Source organism: Periplaneta americana, chromosome 10 (genome assembly GCF_040183065.1).
Source record: "Periplaneta americana isolate PAMFEO1 chromosome 10, P.americana_PAMFEO1_priV1, whole genome shotgun sequence".
NCBI classification, from domain to species: domain Eukaryota; kingdom Metazoa; phylum Arthropoda; class Insecta; order Blattodea; family Blattidae; genus Periplaneta; species Periplaneta americana.
The window spans coordinates 54,219,195-54,237,915 of NC_091126.1; the positions used below are offsets into that span (position 1 = coordinate 54,219,195).

The 18,721-nt window shown below is 34.2% G+C and overlaps 1 protein-coding gene across 1 annotated transcript in view; it reads right to left on the bottom strand.

Annotated features, from left to right (window-relative positions):
- The window catches only part of Pur-alpha (Purine-rich binding protein-alpha), a 180,504-nt gene that overhangs the window by 138,771 nt on the left and 23,012 nt on the right, over positions 1 to 18,721 (bottom strand). The window contains exon 2 of the mRNA XM_069837506.1: positions 14,568 to 14,627. Coding sequence (XP_069693607.1) covers positions 14,568 to 14,627 — 60 coding nt within the window. The remainder of the gene's footprint in view (positions 1 to 14,567; positions 14,628 to 18,721) is intronic.

An 18,721-nucleotide genomic window follows, 5' to 3' on the forward strand; every position in this document is an offset into this window, starting at 1 on the left:
CATTCATTATTAAATGCACGTGTCCCTTGTCGTAGATTTATGGACTGTAAAGGAACCCTGAGCACAAAGAAACTACCTACTATCTGTTCTCGCTTCACAAATTGTGTCAACAGATGTCTGTGCGGCGTGTCTCTATTAAGACTGTGCAAATGACTCTGTAGTACAACTTTTACTGTACAACGTCGCATCAGAGCTAGTGTAAGGCCACTATATAGCACTGACGCAGAGTGAGATCGCAGAGACCTCTAGCGGAAAAACTAACAAGTCATTCAAGTGACAAATTTCTCAAAAGTTTTACGCGTTTCAAAACAATTTAGTTCTTTATCTTGTTTGGTATGATATTATCGTGGCAGTTTATCATCTTGAACTATTATTGAAAGGCATACATAATAAAATCACTTAATATGTATTCAAATAAAAAGATAGACTTGTTCTCTATAATTACACAAAATAGCATTCTTTATAATCCCAAAATTAAGAAATTTGGCTTTATTTTAAATTGTGCTATTTAAGTAGTTACGCCTATATGTAATTTTCATCAATTATTACAAAAGTGCTAAATGTCTGTAGTAATAATAATTTCTATGAATTATTTTATATTAATGATAATTTGCATTTAGAAGTGGTATGAATGTTAGAATGCATAAAATTTACCTTTGTTTCAGCTATCCATATCTATTTATGACAGGGAAAGCTAATACTATAATAATGAGGTGCTCTTCACTAATGGTATTTATTTACTAGGCCTGGAAGCTATCGAAGTTTGAAGAAAATCGCAAAGAAAAATACAAATAATTTCCATATAATTATTCTTCCAATAACATGGTCTCTGTGAACTTTAGGGAGCTCATTTCACTTATTTCTTCATTTCAGGCAAAGAAAAAAATTATAGCCTATGCCAAAAATCACTTTTTAGGCATCAGGAATGCTGAAAACATGCATTTCTTAGAAAATTTCCATAACATTTTTGTAATACAATGAGACAGTAAACATAATAAAAAAGTGAAAAGCAATAGGCTATCAAGAGTTGTAACTGATATAGGACCTAAAGAGAAGACTACGTAAAATATGTACGTTATTAACTGTCAGTGAAATGACAGGATATACATTAACGAGTACAATAAAAGTGAGAATGCGAAGCAAGCTTGTTTAAAGGCATTGTTCCAACACTTGATAGCAAAATACCAAACATGGCCAGTCTCAAGAAGTTACGAATTCAGCTTCATTTCTCTACCGAACTGCAGATGATGATTACCATTGATGAGAAAGTAAAATCAAAATGTATAGGCTAAGATGAAGTATACCGTGTAGATGCTTTCTCTGCCATAAATACTGGAGTATGATCATTAAGAAATTACACTAAGCTCGATTTGTTCATGCGGTCAACCTCTTCGTTTAAAGTACAGATGCATGATATAATTTTTTAAGATAATACAATATTAGAAAAGGAACAAGTAACGTAACATAGTGTAAATGATAATACAAATCTTTTGGATTAACAGTAATTTTTGTATGTACAAAAGTAGCTATCCAATAACATACAGTTAGGTTCGCAAAGAAATCCGTGAAGTTGTATCATCGTCATGTTGGCTCAGTGTTGGGAAGTTACGTATAAAAAATAATTTCTACACGACGCGTAAAAGTGTAAAAATGCGCAATTTATGTCATAAATGTAAAAATGTAATAAATTCAAAACTTGCTACAATACATGAAATAAACGAAATGTTACATTGCTACTAGAGTTATCAGGTTACCAGCATGCATTACTTGAGGTAATTCATTCTCGCTCTTTTTATTAAGCCTTCATTTCTTCTAACTTTTCAAATGATAAGCCGACACCACAGTGTTTCCGCGTGTTCCTTAGCTATTCGCTGCGCCGATACAGATCCCAGGGTTTACTAGTCATCAAAGGTTGTCGACCACGGTTTACATCATTTTATTTCCCATGGTTTCCACCAGCATCTTCCGTCTTTATTACTTTGATAATAGAGCGTTGTATTTGTGCGTAATGCCGACTTCGTTTATTTTTCTTTATCCGCTGACCAAAGAACTCCTGTTCACACAGCCCGATATTAAAAAAGAAAACACAAAATTTGTTGTCCTTTTGAGAGCTCTCTGTGAACGCTTTTCTAGAGGCGGGAACTTTGACTGTACTACACACATTGTTCGTGATCAACTGAACACATTGTGATCTGAGAGTCTAGAAATTTTAAAAGCATGAAATGACACAACTTCAGTTCACAGCATAGTTCCGAAGCATTCATTAGTTTACAATCAGTGAGTTTGAAGTTAGCAAAATTCTGTATTAAAAAGTAAAAGTTGAACACGATATGTCGTAAATAGTATGACAAACTTCGGTTTTCTTCTCACAGAACTTGAAAATAAAAACTGCGCAAAATGTACATTTTGTGGCTCGAACATTAAAAACACAGGAACATATCGTATTCAAGCACATAGTAGATTATTATTATTATTATTATTATTATTATTATTATTATTATTATTAGTACTTCCATGAAAATAATTTACTACGCCGCGTAGAAAATCGTATAAAATATTCGTTTTTCTACAAGAAGGAAATTACACGTAATTGATGTAAAATATCTATCATGTAATTTACGCAGCCAACCCTGTCAGTTGGCTTGTGTTATACCTGTGTTCAGAAGGGTATATTCCCGCTGACCACGTGACCTCACGTGCGGTGACACGAAACGGAACTCTGAACTTAACTCTTGGATGGCGAGGTTGAGGGAGTGGGAGATGGTGACAATATAATAACGATTATAGTAGTAACAATTATTTCACTTACAACCATTCGCCAGTTATCAGTAGTAATAACACTACATGGCCGCCTAGGTAGCTTAGTTGGCTTAATATGACAACTGACACGGGTTCAAATCCCGGAAGCCAAGTTTCCAGAGAAGTTTCTCGGGGATCTCAGTTTCCCTCCATTCTACCGCCACTTTACATTTCATTATTCATAATTATTTCAATAGTACATAACAAAATGTTGCAGATGGATAATATACTATAGTACTGTGACAGGCATCAAGTCTGAGGAAGAGTAGTACTACAGTATAGTATATAGTCACGAAGCTCAATGCGTAGTAAATGTGCATCCATAGATAGTTGCTAACCACTAGGATCGCTACTATCACATCATTACAGACAATGCGAAATAGTACCGGCACAGTCTATTGTTTCTAGCACCCTCACAACTCAAGCTTCGTGACTGTATACACTAAACTGTGGTAGTACGCCACACGCATGTAGAAGGGGCGCTCTAGCGGGACTTCACCGTACCTTGAGTTTACACGGTTGAGTCGACAGATGGCAACACAGCTGAGTGACGGTTACAGTGGCTCTATTCACGTCACTGTAGTAATGATATCTACACGAAGCAGTCATCAGACCCAACTATCCCCACATATAGGAGTGGTACAAAGGCAAATCTCGAGCTACGGTACTAGTCTTCGATCTCTCCCCCTGCATAAAGGCAAATACCAGATACAAATTTATAACAAGTTCTGCAACGTGAAGCATGCGATATTGCCGAAAAGGTTCGTAGTATCCCTTCACGGGACGTCCCTCCTTAAGTCGTGCCGAAGGGTTGACGATCGCGTGCTCGCGACATCTCACACATGGAAACGACCAGAAATGCCGCATCTCTGCTCTTCGAAGCTTTACTGTACTTTTTTTTAGATGAAATATAATTATTTCTATCAAATCATATTAAAATTAAACAAATTTAATAAGTTATCTGTCTGATATTTTACGTTTACAGGCTGATTATGTTCAGAAGAAGACTTTTCGGTATTTCAGTGTTCTGGAACCCAACATTTTCAACGTTTCGGAAATAGGTTCTAACTCCAGGTAAAACACAACAAGATCTGAACTGTCGCCTACCAGTTATTTCTGATTATTCCAAACAACTGGATTCTCTCTTTGTGTATATTCGTAGCCAGTCTGGGGAAAATAAATTCCTAGGTGTAATCTTAATAATTTCATCCGGTAGTCTAGACAGTTTTATAAGCGAGTCTGTCTTGTCTCGTAAGTTCACAGTAGGATCCATTTCCATTTTCAAGTGGAATTTGCGAAAATATTCTATAAAATTTATTCTAAAAATTGCTGTTAAGAATAACAGTGGCAATAATCTTTACCTGCCTTGAGGGTTATTATATATATATATATATATATATATATATATATATATATATATATATATAGGATGGCACATTTCTCCAAATTGGATAATGCTTTTGTGTCTGATATTTTTACAATAAAGTTGTAACATTTTCATATTTAGTTTTTTTGACGTGGTTTATGGGACTTCTCTAAACGGTTTATTTTCACAGCATGGAAAATATCATATACTGGTAATGCTGTGAGAGTAAAATTTTACCTGCACAAGTTCCAAAACGATAAATTATTTTTGGACTAATCGAAAATAGCAGCAGCAGCAGTAGTAGTATTTAATGACGATTTTAAGTGCAGAGGTTATTCAGAATCGAAATTCAACTTGGGCGAGATATGTAACAATTTTGTCAAGGGCTATTAGGGACAAGGTTCTTTTACGCGCCATAAAACTACGGCACAGGCCTCCCAGCTATACTTTTCTTCCGGAGAAAACCACAATAATGATTTTGTCGCCATCCGAAACCCATCGTCCTCGACCGAATCTAAACCCACAAATCTAGCATGGTATCCGCTAGACTAGATCATAGGGGAAGGCTTCGCACGTCCGCGTCGTGATGTATAGAGTATATAACTGAGAGACGCAGCTCTAACGTTGTAAGGAGGTCGTGATAACGCCTGTAGACTATGGACACTATTAAGTTGATGTCGCCAAAGTGCAGTCTTATTTAAAGGGATTCCACCGTGTCGGAATAGTATCAGCTCGATTATGTCCAAATATGGGCTTGGGGAAAACTCCGCCAGAAGTACCTGAAATGCTCGATGGTCAGGTCATTTTTTATAACTGACATGGTTTCTCAATAATACATAACCGTAGTACTTGAAAAGATATGACAAATCAAGTTATAATTTAGATGTTTAAGAACATTGTATGTTTCTATGGCCATGTGTGTGGTAGGCAAGTGTTAGTTTGTATCTTTGGAGGAAAATACTGCGTACTGAGTGGTTTATGATACCTTCTTTGCTACGTCTTGTCTCTCACTCTCCATTTATCGGTAGACAATTAAGGTTTATGGCTCTACAGGAAGAAACCAAAGTTATAAACAACATTTAAGAGTTAAGCTACCGTTAAGCCCAGAGAACGCCGGCCGCGCCGCTAGAGCAGTCGCGTTACTAAAGGATAGACGCAGCTTGCGTGATGTGTCTTAAAACTTGCTCACTACTCCAACAATTTCGCGTACTGTGCAAAGGTATCGGGAAATGGGTTCGTAATCTGGAAGGCCGGAACTATATGAAAGATGAACTTCTGCAAGGGATGACCAGTTTTTGCAACTTCAACTTCTCCATAACCGCCACACGACTGCGGTCGAAGCCAGAAATCGTATTGAAAAAGTGCGAAGTCTTAATGTCAGTGAGTGGACTTTGAGAAGGTTACGTGATGCTGGACCGGTCTCTAAAGACTTTCCACTTGCTCAGAATTGACACAACATCGTCAGGCTAGCATACGTTTTGCAAGAAATCAACGGGAATGAGCTAACGAACAATGGGGAATAGTTCTATCATCAGATGTGTCCCCATTCTGCCTCAGATATTCAGATGGACAAGAAAGGGTCTGGAGGAGGACTGGAGAAACGTATTCTCCATTCACTTCTTCATCAAGGAGAGCATTTCATGGCGGCTGAGTGATGGCATGGGAACGGATCAGCTTGGCTCCTTAAACACACCTCGTTTTCGTGGAAGATCCCTTATGGCTCATTGCTACAGTGAAGAAATCCTTGTTAAACAAGTTCTTCTTTTCCAACAATATATTGATGACAATTTTGTGTTCATGCAGGATAATGCATGTCTTCATATTTTGGCGCGACGTGTTCTCTAGTTCCTCAATGAGGTAGGAAACCAACTCATGCGATGACAAGCACGGAGACTAGATCTCTATCCAATTCAGCATTGTGTGAGACATAGGAAAATAATTCTTCATCATGCTCCGGAGACTGGAATAGCTAATGAAATTTCACAAGGAAAAATGTAAGTGCATATCCAAAGATGAAAATGCGGCACTCATCAGAACTGTGCGCCCGAGATTGCAGGCTCTCACTGAAGACAGAGGTGAAAACACTCAATTTTAAAAGTGGCCCAAAGTGTGAGTGATGATAAGAAAATGCCAGAAAAATTGTGAAAGTAAGCGTGTCTTGAGTGAAAAAAAAAACCCTCATGAATACTAAATTTCGTGGAAAATAAGTTAATTGATACAAGTGTCCTATCACTGTGTATAACTTCTCTTAAAATTACCTGTTCAGTGAAAATTACATTGGATATTTCACAACAGTGAAATCAGCAAAGATAATGACAATCGTGCTAAAAACTGTTTTTAATAAAATAATTTTGTTTCTAAAACCTGTTGCTTTTTATGTCAGTGAATATTTGTATCAATCACAACTTAAATACGTTTACCAAATTACAGAGTGTAAGTCAGGCGTTTTATATTCCTTTATCAAGTTTTATTTTATGCATTTCTTCCGCTGTGACCCAGTGTCGGTAAAATAATTTTATAACTTGGGTAAAGTAGGCTACAGTGAAATCGTTCACAGTTCACATGTTGCCTCGTTTCAATACATATTTCATGGCTTTTCATGTAATATTAATGTATTTAAATGGAAAACAATACATCTTTAACTTGCTGAAGGTCCAGTTAAAAGGAGAGTAAAAGGACTGCTCTTTCTCATTTCCTACGCGATTTGAATTAGAAAAAGGTACATTGCTAATAATTTTAATCGGTTACTTGATCACGTTGCATCAACTGAACAATTGTCTATTGTCAGTGAAATTGAATGCTGATAGATGGATTTTGCGAGATGAGTCCGATCTTCCATGGGATTACTCGACATTCGCCTTGAAGTTGGAAAAAAAACCGCCAGAAAACCACATCACATAATGAAACCGTGAGGGATTCGAATTCAAGCCCCTCTCGTTATCCTTGATATATGACAGTGGCTCATATTAATATATGCATTGCCTTCAATGGCATACAATACAGTATGAAATGTGGAAAATAATTATAGAGTTTCTTAAATTACCGATTAAAAAATTAATTTTATTACACATATGAAAGAATATTACATATATAATTCTCGTTTATAACTGAGATATTTCCTATATGTACTGTAATTTCCAATGCTAACACTTGAATATAATCATAAAACTCCTTTATGCTGACTATTACACTCTTACTACGTCATACTACTTTTGACCAATAAAACGGTACGAAAGGACGTATTTCAACCAATCATGGCTGCTTATCGCACAATTTTTATCGCGTCCCTAGTATTTGTTTAATTTTATCGCGTCCCTAGCATTTGTTTCTTTGTTTGCCAACATTTGAAACTGCGCTGGTCTGGACGTCAAAAAAACACACACACACACACACACACACACACACACACACACACACACACATACATATATATATATATATATATATATATATATATATATATATATATATATATATATATATAATTACAAACCACTCCAGTCGATGCACAGCAGTTTCAAATATGACTCGCATTGGCATTCAAGAACAAGAATGAATAAAAATCACTTATCATACCTATGCATCTTCTGAAATCCGATTTACAAATAAATGAAGAGCACCATTCGTAAATTCTGAATAAGTTGAATACACCATGTAGGCCTAAATCAACGAGTTCCACTTCTATTACGCACACGTCCCATATAACATCAATTGAACCACCAACCATATTCAAATTTGAAAATTGTACATTCAATAATTATTCCTTTTAAAATTATTCATGTTTATTTTTTATGTCATCGTCGTTAATTAAAACTTTTCTAACACTTGTGTATATTAGTTAGGTTATGTTATAGCTTCTGCTATATGATATTATGGATAGTCACGTATCAGAGATTGTTTAATATTAAGATTTATTGAAAATCATCTGTCAAGTGACGTTGATTACTGGGATTCGGATAATTGAAGTGGAAAGTTGAATTTTAATAAAAATGAAACTGAATCAACAAAGCCTTCTTGAGTAGTAACACTGCCATCGTGTATAATAGATCGAGAACTTCTCGACGAGAAGGCATTGCTCAGTACTGCCATCTAGCATGCATCTAGCGTAATATTTGTAATGTTGAGATGGTACAATAATACATTTGAAGACAGTTGTATTTTCGTAAGTCAATTAATATTTTATTGTATTGGAGTACTGCGTTACTTCTAATCTTTATATACTTTCTTCTAATCGTGTAATAGTCAATTAAATCCCACTCGAGTTTTGATTTTCTCTAGATAAATCAAAACGTCTAGTGAGATTACTGTTGATAAATCTTGACGCCTTCTTTTTCTAAAGTTCTACCGGACTTTTGCTACGAACCTCTTCACTATTGCGTGAAAGGAGTAATTGTAGAATAGCAACATATTAAAACAAAATTAATAATACAAATGTGACACCTTTTCATTTTATGCTCTAAGCATTTCGCAAAAATTCAGATCTTTATCTCGTTACGAATGAAATTATCATTTATAGTTTACCATCTTGAATTCTTTTCAAAAGACTATCTAATGAAATCATTTAATATGCAGTTAACTAAAAAGACGAAATTTTGTCCATAATTTAACGTACACGAAAGCATTTTATATAATCACAAAATTAAGATATTTCATTTAATTTATAAACTGTATGGCTCCAATACGTACATGTAATAAACTTACACAAAATTGCGTGAAACAGCTATATGTACGTAAAGTGGTCCAAAAAAAGGCCGGTTGGAATTTCCTAAGTTCTAAGTTTCAGAAAAGCGGAAGTTCACAAGAGGATATGTTTTTAAATTGTTATTTCTTTTTAACAGTTTCAATCTAGATATGACATAATAAAGGTCAAATAAATTCTTCGAACATTCTGTATTGTAACAAATATAAATAGTTTAAAAAATCAATTAAGTATCCGTTATAGTAAATTCGAAATGTTCCTGCAATAGGTATATTTAAAGGGGTGTCCAAAGGACTACAGTGTAGCTCAGAGTCAGAACTTGACCTCTATAATCTTTTCACGAGTTCGAAATCGCATCGCGAAAGAATTATTTAATTATATTTTTTAGCTTATCTATGTGGTATAATCATATTAATTTAGTGATAATGTTTAGTTTACATAAAAACTCTCTTAATAAAATTTCAAGGCAGCAAACGGATTTTGGTTTTTAGGACAGAGTTCAGTAGGTGAATCATTGTCTGTTAAGTTTTCTACATCTCAATACGATTTAATTTCCATCATTAACCAGAGTTCAGTAGGTGAATCATTGTCTGTTATGTTTTCTACATCTCAATACGATTTAATTTCCATCATTAACCAGTGAAAATAATGTTTCAAACTAAGTTATAGTAAGCACAGCTTATTTTTTAAATCTTTGTCTTTTAACTTTTATGTCTGTGTTTGAGATCTAATCTAAAGCAGATTTGAGTTACTTGAATCTATTTTTTTTCAGGGATGTTAAGTAATCATGTTCTAAAATTGAGGTTCTGCATTTTAGGCACTGGCATAGGAAACTGAAAGGAAAGTATTATTTTACAAAAAAAAAAAAAAATATGGCACAAAATAAAAGCGTCATCATCTATAATTCGAATAAAACAATTTAAAATAACTTAAAAACACATTTTTAGTAGGAAGTTCATCTAGCATGTCATTGGATTAATTCTCGCAATTCCTGGGAAATGGACCGTACCATATACGAAATGAAGTCTGAACTTTCTACCAGGGCATAGCAGGCATTCTGGATTAGTTGTCATACTTCATCAGCGGTCGCAGAGGGGCATACCTTGTCTTCTAAAGCAGCGTTTCTCAAACTTTTTTTGAAGTGGGGACCACTTTTTAAAGTCATTACAGTTCCGCGGACCACTTTACTCTTGTTCCCTTCAAAAGCAAATTTATCATTTTTGTAGCATATTTTAATACCAGTACATTTATATATTAAAATGTAATTAAGATTCGGTACTTTGGTCCTCTGTTATGAATTCGGGTGGTCCCTGGCTAGGTTACAGACACGGCGCAGGGAAAAGATGGCGAGAAATACTACGTTCATAGTGCGTGAAATCCCTCTTTTGTTGCTGAAAGTAGAGTGGGAACTCGGTAGACGGGTAGGGTAATAAATTTCATAAAATGTCAGTAGTGGGAAAAAAGTGAAATTTGATTGCCATGTGTCATTTTCAAACTCTGAGATTTTAAGCTGTAGTGTGATACGCAATTCATTTGAATTTTATTTTTTCTTCTGTCTTCTATTGAAGGACCACAAGGGCAGACCTCGAGGACCACAGGAGGTCCGCGGACCATAGTTTGAGGAACGCTGTTCTAAAGCGTTGGGAAAAACGCGTTTTAATATAAACAAATATTTCAGGAGATGGTCGTTTCTTTGAAAAGACTTCACCAGAGTAGTTGTCCTAGATTTTTTCTTGAAAAGAAAGCTGTCACACAACAAAAATGGTATAAACGTGGGCACGATAAATCGTAGGAAATGAAAAATTATATGGTACAATAAAATAATTTTCAGCCCGGAGGTAATCCAAATCTACTAAATATGAGCCCAGCGTTCTATCCACTAGACCACAGACGGCGTTGAGGAGACCTTCCAAGTGAGGAACATTCAATTAATTATCGAATATCTCACTCGCGCGAGTACGCACACTCACACACACACACACGCACGCACACATACAAAGACCCCCACCTCCCCCCCTCTCTCTCTCTCTTTCTCTCATATTTAGCAGGCTGTAAAACATACCATGCTACTCTTATGTTGCTCAAGGAAATACTGTATAGAGCCTATCACTGCCGTTTTTGCTACATTCGTTACTGTCTGCTTCTTGTTTAGTATCTGTACACTCATTTCTTAACCCTGTATCATCATCTTCTTCATCGCTATAACAATCAATTTTATCATCTTCCTATCATTTGGTCATGTAGATTATATTTTCGCTCTTTTTCACTCATTATAATCATATGTAGCATATATGAGGGGAGTTTGTTGTAGCAAGATAACATACAAAATTACGAAGACCAGTTCTTCAGAAGAGTAACTAATCGTAATGTTGTTTGACAAGCACATGAAATGGGAAATTAAAAAAAAAAATAAGATTTAAAATAAACACGTAAATAACAGTTAGTGTTACGTAAGTGGGTTGCGCATAAAATACAATTTAAAACTAGTTAAAATATGGATTACATCATATTTTTGTGTGAACCACGTCATAACAGTATGATGTAATCCATATTTTTATCTAGTTTCAAATTGTATTTTATATGCAACCAAATTATGTAACACTCACAGTAACATATGTTTATTTTAAATCTTAATTTTCAATTATTTTTTTTAATTTCCCATTTCATAACATTGCAGTTAGTTAATTAACGATCACTTTTTTATCGTAATTTCCAATATTGCCCAATACATTTTAACATAGTACGTGTAACTTATTATCATTTAGATTTCAGATTCTCTCGTCATAAAATGTTAAAAAGAAACCACACACACACACACACACACACACACACACACACACACACACGTACACGCGCACGCGCACGCACACACACTGTTACATAATGTTATTGACGTGTTCAATATAAATTTTTAACATAAAGACCTAAAGATGCCTGAAAAGGCGAGAACGTTCGTCTCATATTACGTATTATTAAATTTTAATGTATGCATGACTTGAATATATTATTCACAAGCATAATAACCCACGAAAATCACTGAACCATAAATTTGTATACGTTTTATATGAAGACTGAAATCTAATTATATATATATATATATATATATATATATATATATATATATATATATATATACATATATATATATATATATAATCTATTGCAACATCATAAAAATACAGTAAGCCATCAAAGCAACACTGTCAGACAACAAAAATCAAAAGAGTCTTCTTTTTGCAAATTCCATCAAAAGATGGCACCCAGAAAAAATCCAATTCAAAATTGTGTGCTGCAATGATTTAAGAAAATATTCCTTTGAATAATATGGAAAATAAACACTGAAGAAATTTCTTGGGAAATGGACAAAAATGCAAGTCCTGTCCAGTCCACACTAAGGAAATGTTACGAAAGGATGAATCTGCTGCTTCTATGGAAATTATTGAAAATATCTTGAGCTAGAATCCTGGATGGGATACAATAATGAAAATTGTGGCTATACTAGGTGAAGAGGTGCAGGAGCTTGAGCTACATTAGGTCACTTATTTTGATTACGCTCCACTCATGTCTTGTGTGGTTGAAAGAACATTTTTGCATTTCAGAACAGTCTTAGTGATAGAAAAACTTCCTTTGCAATGGATAATTTAGAAAAAATATAGTGTTGTAATTTTTTTCCACTACGACAGTTGCACTGCACATTGTAAGGAGCATGAGAAAGATTAATTTGAAAATAATAATTGAATTGTAATAAGTGTCTATTAACAGCCTACTCTGTATTTTTAGTGCCTACATAAATGTCTAATTCAAGCATTTTTACCGCCTTTTTGCCTGCCTATTTTTCATTTTTAGTGCCTATATGTCACGGTTTTAATCATTACCAGTATGACAGACTAATCGCTATCATGAAGCAAAAGGCAGTAACTCACCAAGAGCTTCTCAATACGTTTCAGCTAGACACGTTACACGCAGGTTGGAGCAGTCGCATAAAGCAAACCGTGTTCGATAGTATTTTTAATGTAACAGTTTCAAAGTCTCACATCTTATTCTCAATAAAGATACAAATAGCATTCATATAAATTCATATATGCACTATATTTCTTGTCTGATAAAGGAAGGAAATAATTTCTCTCGCATAAGTCGCTGATGTCGAAATGTTTTAGATGTTTTTTAAACAAAAGAAAAAACTATTTCTTGAGCCTTTCGGAAATTATTAATGATCACTCGAACATAAACTACGCAAAATATTAAATAACGTTAGTTGATAGGTAAACGTGTTATAAAAGCTCTATTTCCTTTCACATGATGAAGGTAAATCTGTAACTTTGGAATACTGAATTTTTTTGCATTTTTGTAGACCATAAGCTGAGCGTATATCGGTTACAATATGCTTAACACCAAATGAAAGTTTCGTGTAATATTCCCTCTCCTTAAAAAAGAAATAGAACTGATGCATTACAAAAAATAACGAAATCAGTTCATTAGTTATATAAATAAGAATCCACAACTACAAACTAACAAACAAAACTGGAATAATTTCTTTATAGTAGGCCTATAACAAAAAATTCAAGTTTGTTAACTAACTAAAGATATAAACTTCATGAGGAGTAAGAATACCAATAAGTACAATGATAAATTAAAACTTGTGCAATCACCATAATCTAAATGACATGAAAATAGGAACAGAAGCAGTAAATTCACTGTAAATACAGCATAAAATCAGTGAAACTTACGCCAAGCCATTTTAATTAGGAGCATTGAAGTGTCATTCCATTTTAACCCAGAAATCAGTCGTTCATTGTGTTTAATTTTTCAATTTCAAAACGAGTTTTTAACAACTAATACTATAAACATTTTCTAAGCCAACAACATTTGAACAAATTCGTCCATTACGAATTTCAATAGGCATAACCTTAGAGTTCGACCTACAATCGCTGTCACAGCTATGGTTAAAGTTAAAAAAGTGAATGCGTATTCCTCAACAACAAAAGACATTGACACCACGAACCCGAAATATATCGTGCAAAAATTCAGTTCCTTGTTATATATTTGTTTTCTGTGAGAAAAATTAGGCTGCAGTGAAATGCATTGTTCTGAGAGTTCAAAATGGAAAAAAGAGAGTGCGAAATTATATTTCTAAAAACCTCAGTAAAATAAAATGAACAAAATTTTTAGGAAATCCTAAATCATTTCTCTTGAGAAAATTAGTCTCCATCCGAACAGTTGCTCAAAATTTCGGTTCCATCTGAAAACATGAACAGAGTTTCCTTTTTGTTTTATTCACGGGATCATTCTTCAAAATAATAAATGTCTCGCCCACTCCAAACTGAATATATACCAAGGAATGAAGAACTGGAAAGGAGTATATTCGAACTGATACAAAGAGAACATGACTGGCATACGTTTAACTGTGAAATGAGGAGGCTGATTAGGTATTTCAGATGTTACGCAGTTATCAGTTGTTCGTGCATGTCAGTTTAACACTATTTCCATGCTGGAACAATACCACTTTCGATTTCTATGCACAAACTCTTGAATTCTAATGGTAACGTCAAATGAACTACATCAATAGTAAGGTTTCTCGCAAAATAACGTCAAAAGAATGCCTAATCTGCATCTATGAATCGCGTAATTTGTTACTTCTCAAATCTGGTGATAGTGAAGTTACGAAGCAAGCACTAACTTTCAGTCTGGCCATTTTACACTTACCAGAATCAAAGTCTGAACTTCCACCCGTCTCCAGACCTCCTGCTTGTCCATGGTATTTACCTGAAAGCATAAAACATTTCATAAGAGAAATATATTCATAACACTTCCATTTTCTTATTAAGACGATTACTTCTGCGGCACACGAAGACCCCAGTAATGATTATAATCTCACAGAGGACAAACCACATTGTTACTTTTCGAACTGCATGACCAATTTTATTCCGAGTATTTTAATTTTAAAATTGAATAAATTTCATTTGATTTTCATATTTTTATGTTGACAATTCGTCCTGCAAACATAAAAATTCGCGAAATTTAAATATAAATGTTATACACAGGTCTGAAGCTCTCAAAAGTGACACCAACATGTCATCACGTATGAGGCAACTAAACAAGGAAGCTTTTTATTGGTTATTTTATGACGCTTTATTAACTTCTAAGGTTACCTAGAGTCTGAATGAGAGATAAAGGTGATAATGCCATCGAAATGAGTCCAGGGTCCAGCGCCAAAAGTTACCCAGCATTTGCTTTTAATGGGTTGAAGGAAAATCCAGGAAAAAAGCCTCAACCAGGTAACTTGTCCCAACCAGGATTTTAAACCGGCCCGCTCGTTCCACGGTCAGACACGCTAACCATTACACCATAGCTATGGACAGCCAGGAAATAAATGGGGTAGGTTGGCCAGTTCCTTTCCCCTTCATATATATATATATATATATATATATATATATATATGAGACTGCCTATTGAAGGATGCACTGGAAGGAATGGTGAACGAGAGAAGAGTTCGGGGTTGAAGAAGATATCAGATGACAGAGATTAAGATATATGGATCACATGAGGAAACAAAGAGGAAGGCAGAAAATAGGAAAGACTGGAGAAAGCTGGATTTGCAGTGAAAGACTTGCTCTTGGGCTGAACAATAAATGAATAAATGAATGAATGAATGAATGAATGAACGGATACTGCTCATATCGTGAGTAAAATTACGAAAACAAATTGCATTAGTAGGTATATCTAGCAAAGAGTTAACATTAGTTTAAATAAATATTTGTGTTCTATTACGTTTCCTGAAATTATACAATAATGCATGCTTAAATTTATTAATATTCTGGCGTGAGAGACGTGGCAACATGTTTAGCAGGATTCATGCTGCTGACAGCAGTCTGCACAGACGTAGAAATCAGCTGTGTTCAAGATCCCTGTCCATAGGTCTCCTGCCGAGCGGATAGCAGTTCAGTACAGATGGATCTATTCGATAAACAACTTACAATGTCATTCAGAATTCAGGAATATCATGATATGTTATTAATTTATGGAGAAATTCTTCGTAATTCAAATGCGGCAAGAAGGATGTGCCGTCAACGTTTTCCGCAAAGAAGATTACCTAATCAGCGGACTTGTGTAGCAGTTTCTCAACGATTATTAGAAAACGAGAGTCTCCTACCCTGTTTCAAAAATCACACAACGAGAAATTTCTTTAAAAATGATACTGCTTTACGGAAGCGGGAGAGATTAAAAATTTGCTTTAGAAAAAAGTTCGTGTGATTTTGTGTATTAAACCATTATTGTTTATTTTTAGACTTAAAATAAAATATGGAGAAATATTGTTAAATAAAATGTAAATTTAACATAATGTTCTATTAATGACATTGAAAGTTTGTATTTGCCGCTCGTTTTATGTAAACAACAATTGCCCTGTCCGCCCCTGCATTAGAACAGAGCATCTGTTTTGTACCGTATGTCTGAACACGCTTGAGCTGTACTGTGTACTTGTAAACCCTCTTCTCCCCATCCAGCAACGTTGCAAAACGTCTAATATTGTAAACTTTAATAATTAGTTAAATAATGCAATTAGAAAAAATTGAGGACATTTTTTCTTCCTTATGACATGAATAATCATCAGTTAAAATAATTCCTTACACCGTGCGTGTGTGTGTGTGTGTGTGTGTGCGCGCGCGCGAGTGTATATGTATAAAACCATGTCCTTCAAAATCTTGGAACACGTGATCTTGCACAGTGGTTGCTAATAAATGTTTTAAGCCTCAGTATATTTGAGGCAACAGTCGATTTGTGCTCACAATATACTCGAAGATTCTCACCAGCAGTGCTACTCACGATATCCTATAGCCCAAGATACAACATTTTTATAACGCAATACCTGCGTCAGTTGTCATTAAAAAGCTATGTTATTCTTGTTACTTTTACGAGTCATTATTTCAATGATCACTGCATTTGGTAATGTAATGCATAAACATAAAATGTTGTGTTAACTAGGTTTACATTTCAACCCCCTTGATAATTAAATATGTTTATTACATGATGTACTTTATGGATTTTCTTGTTGGAAGGAAAGATGTGTCTGCTCTCTTCTCTTTCCTTTCCTTCCCTTCTCTTCATCTTCAATAATTATTCTAAGATTATCTTTTATTTGGAAAGTACTCACATTAAATATCTGCGTGTAATGAAAATTCTCATCAAACAGTCGTTTCGTAATTATGATCTTCTCAAGGATTCTCATCAGCGATATAATGTAGCTCAAAATGCAATAAATTTTAATAATTGTATACTTACAATGACTGTCATTTAAATGGTATGGTAGTAACCAGGATTCGGACAATTACGTGCTTATAAAATTTCCTCAAGTAGAAGTACAGTATACATTTTTAATGAGGTGTGTGCTTAAAACTAACAAAACAGGTACTTACAACTTACATAATATACGCTTAAATTTAAAAAAATACGTATTTCCGTCATCGTCAATTTAAAAATAAATTAATAACTAATATTGGTGAAAAATCTTTACACTTATTCGAATTTCTCACATAAATCAGTTCTGTAATATGTACAAGAGTTATAATTCTTTCCAGTGTCAGGTATGAATTGCATAAGACAAATGAAATGTTATAAAAAGATATTACAAAAAATAATGTGGGCAATAGGTATATTTCGTTTGTATAGCAAAGTAATCTGTGTATGAGTGGAAATTAACGAACACTGTCAGTTCTTAAAAAATAAAGAAAATGAGTATTTATAAATATCCAAAAATGTATGTATTAAGTATTTTGAACGTCAAAATATGTGCTTCAAAAATATACCATGGTACTCAAAATTACTCACTTTACAAATAATTTTAAATGGGCATACATTCCACTAGTAAACTAAAAATATATGCTACTTGCATAATTATCCAAGCCCTAGTGATAACCATGGTGCTCTTTTGCAGTAATTTTCCGAATCTTAGTGAGGAAAGAACACAAAAAAAAAGGTGTTGAATATTAATCAAAATGGATAGAATGAGGATACACTGACACTTAAAATGCATAAGGGATCGTAGAAGAAGTAGAAGAAGAAGAAGGACTATTTACCCTCGATATCCAACAAAAGAGAATTCTAATTAAATGGTAAATTTTCTAGATTTTCTTGATGGCAAGAAATATATATCTACTAAGACAAGATCTTTTTCCTTCCCTTCAAAATTATTAATCTGTTGTTATGCCAGAATATATTTCATTAGAAAAACCTAACACTAAGAACACCTGCATGCAACTTAAATTCCCATGAAATATGAAGGAGAAAATAAACAAAGCGAGATAACTCAATTGTATCAAAGAAATGTTGATTATTCGCAGCTGCAATACCGATTTATCTGTGAATTCTAACTTCTCATGGAAGACACACTAAACCAAATTCTTCGTATTATGCATTCATATTAATATTCGTATAAAACTTCTATCATCAACACGTGCTAGCTGTAGTACAACCTTAAGTAACTTTTCATGATGAATAGTCATTGCAATTCTGTTCACTATGACAATCATAAGCACACCTACATAAATCACTATCAAATTTTCGAAATTACGTTTCCTCAAGCTGTTACCAGCAAATGACAACTAGTTACATTACGAAGATAAGTAAATTCTCTTACAATATGAGGAAAGAAAATAAATTGGAGTTTACTGTTAAGGAATGTGTATTTTTTTACCTGCCCTTAATTGTGAAACCATATCCTGTTATATTGATACGATCTGTCTTTGCGAGTGGACATGCAAACACATTTTTAAAATATAATTTAAATTCATATGAAGCAGTCATATTACAGAAATGAACTCTGAACATTCACTTCAACCTGCAGTCAGAATATTCGACATATT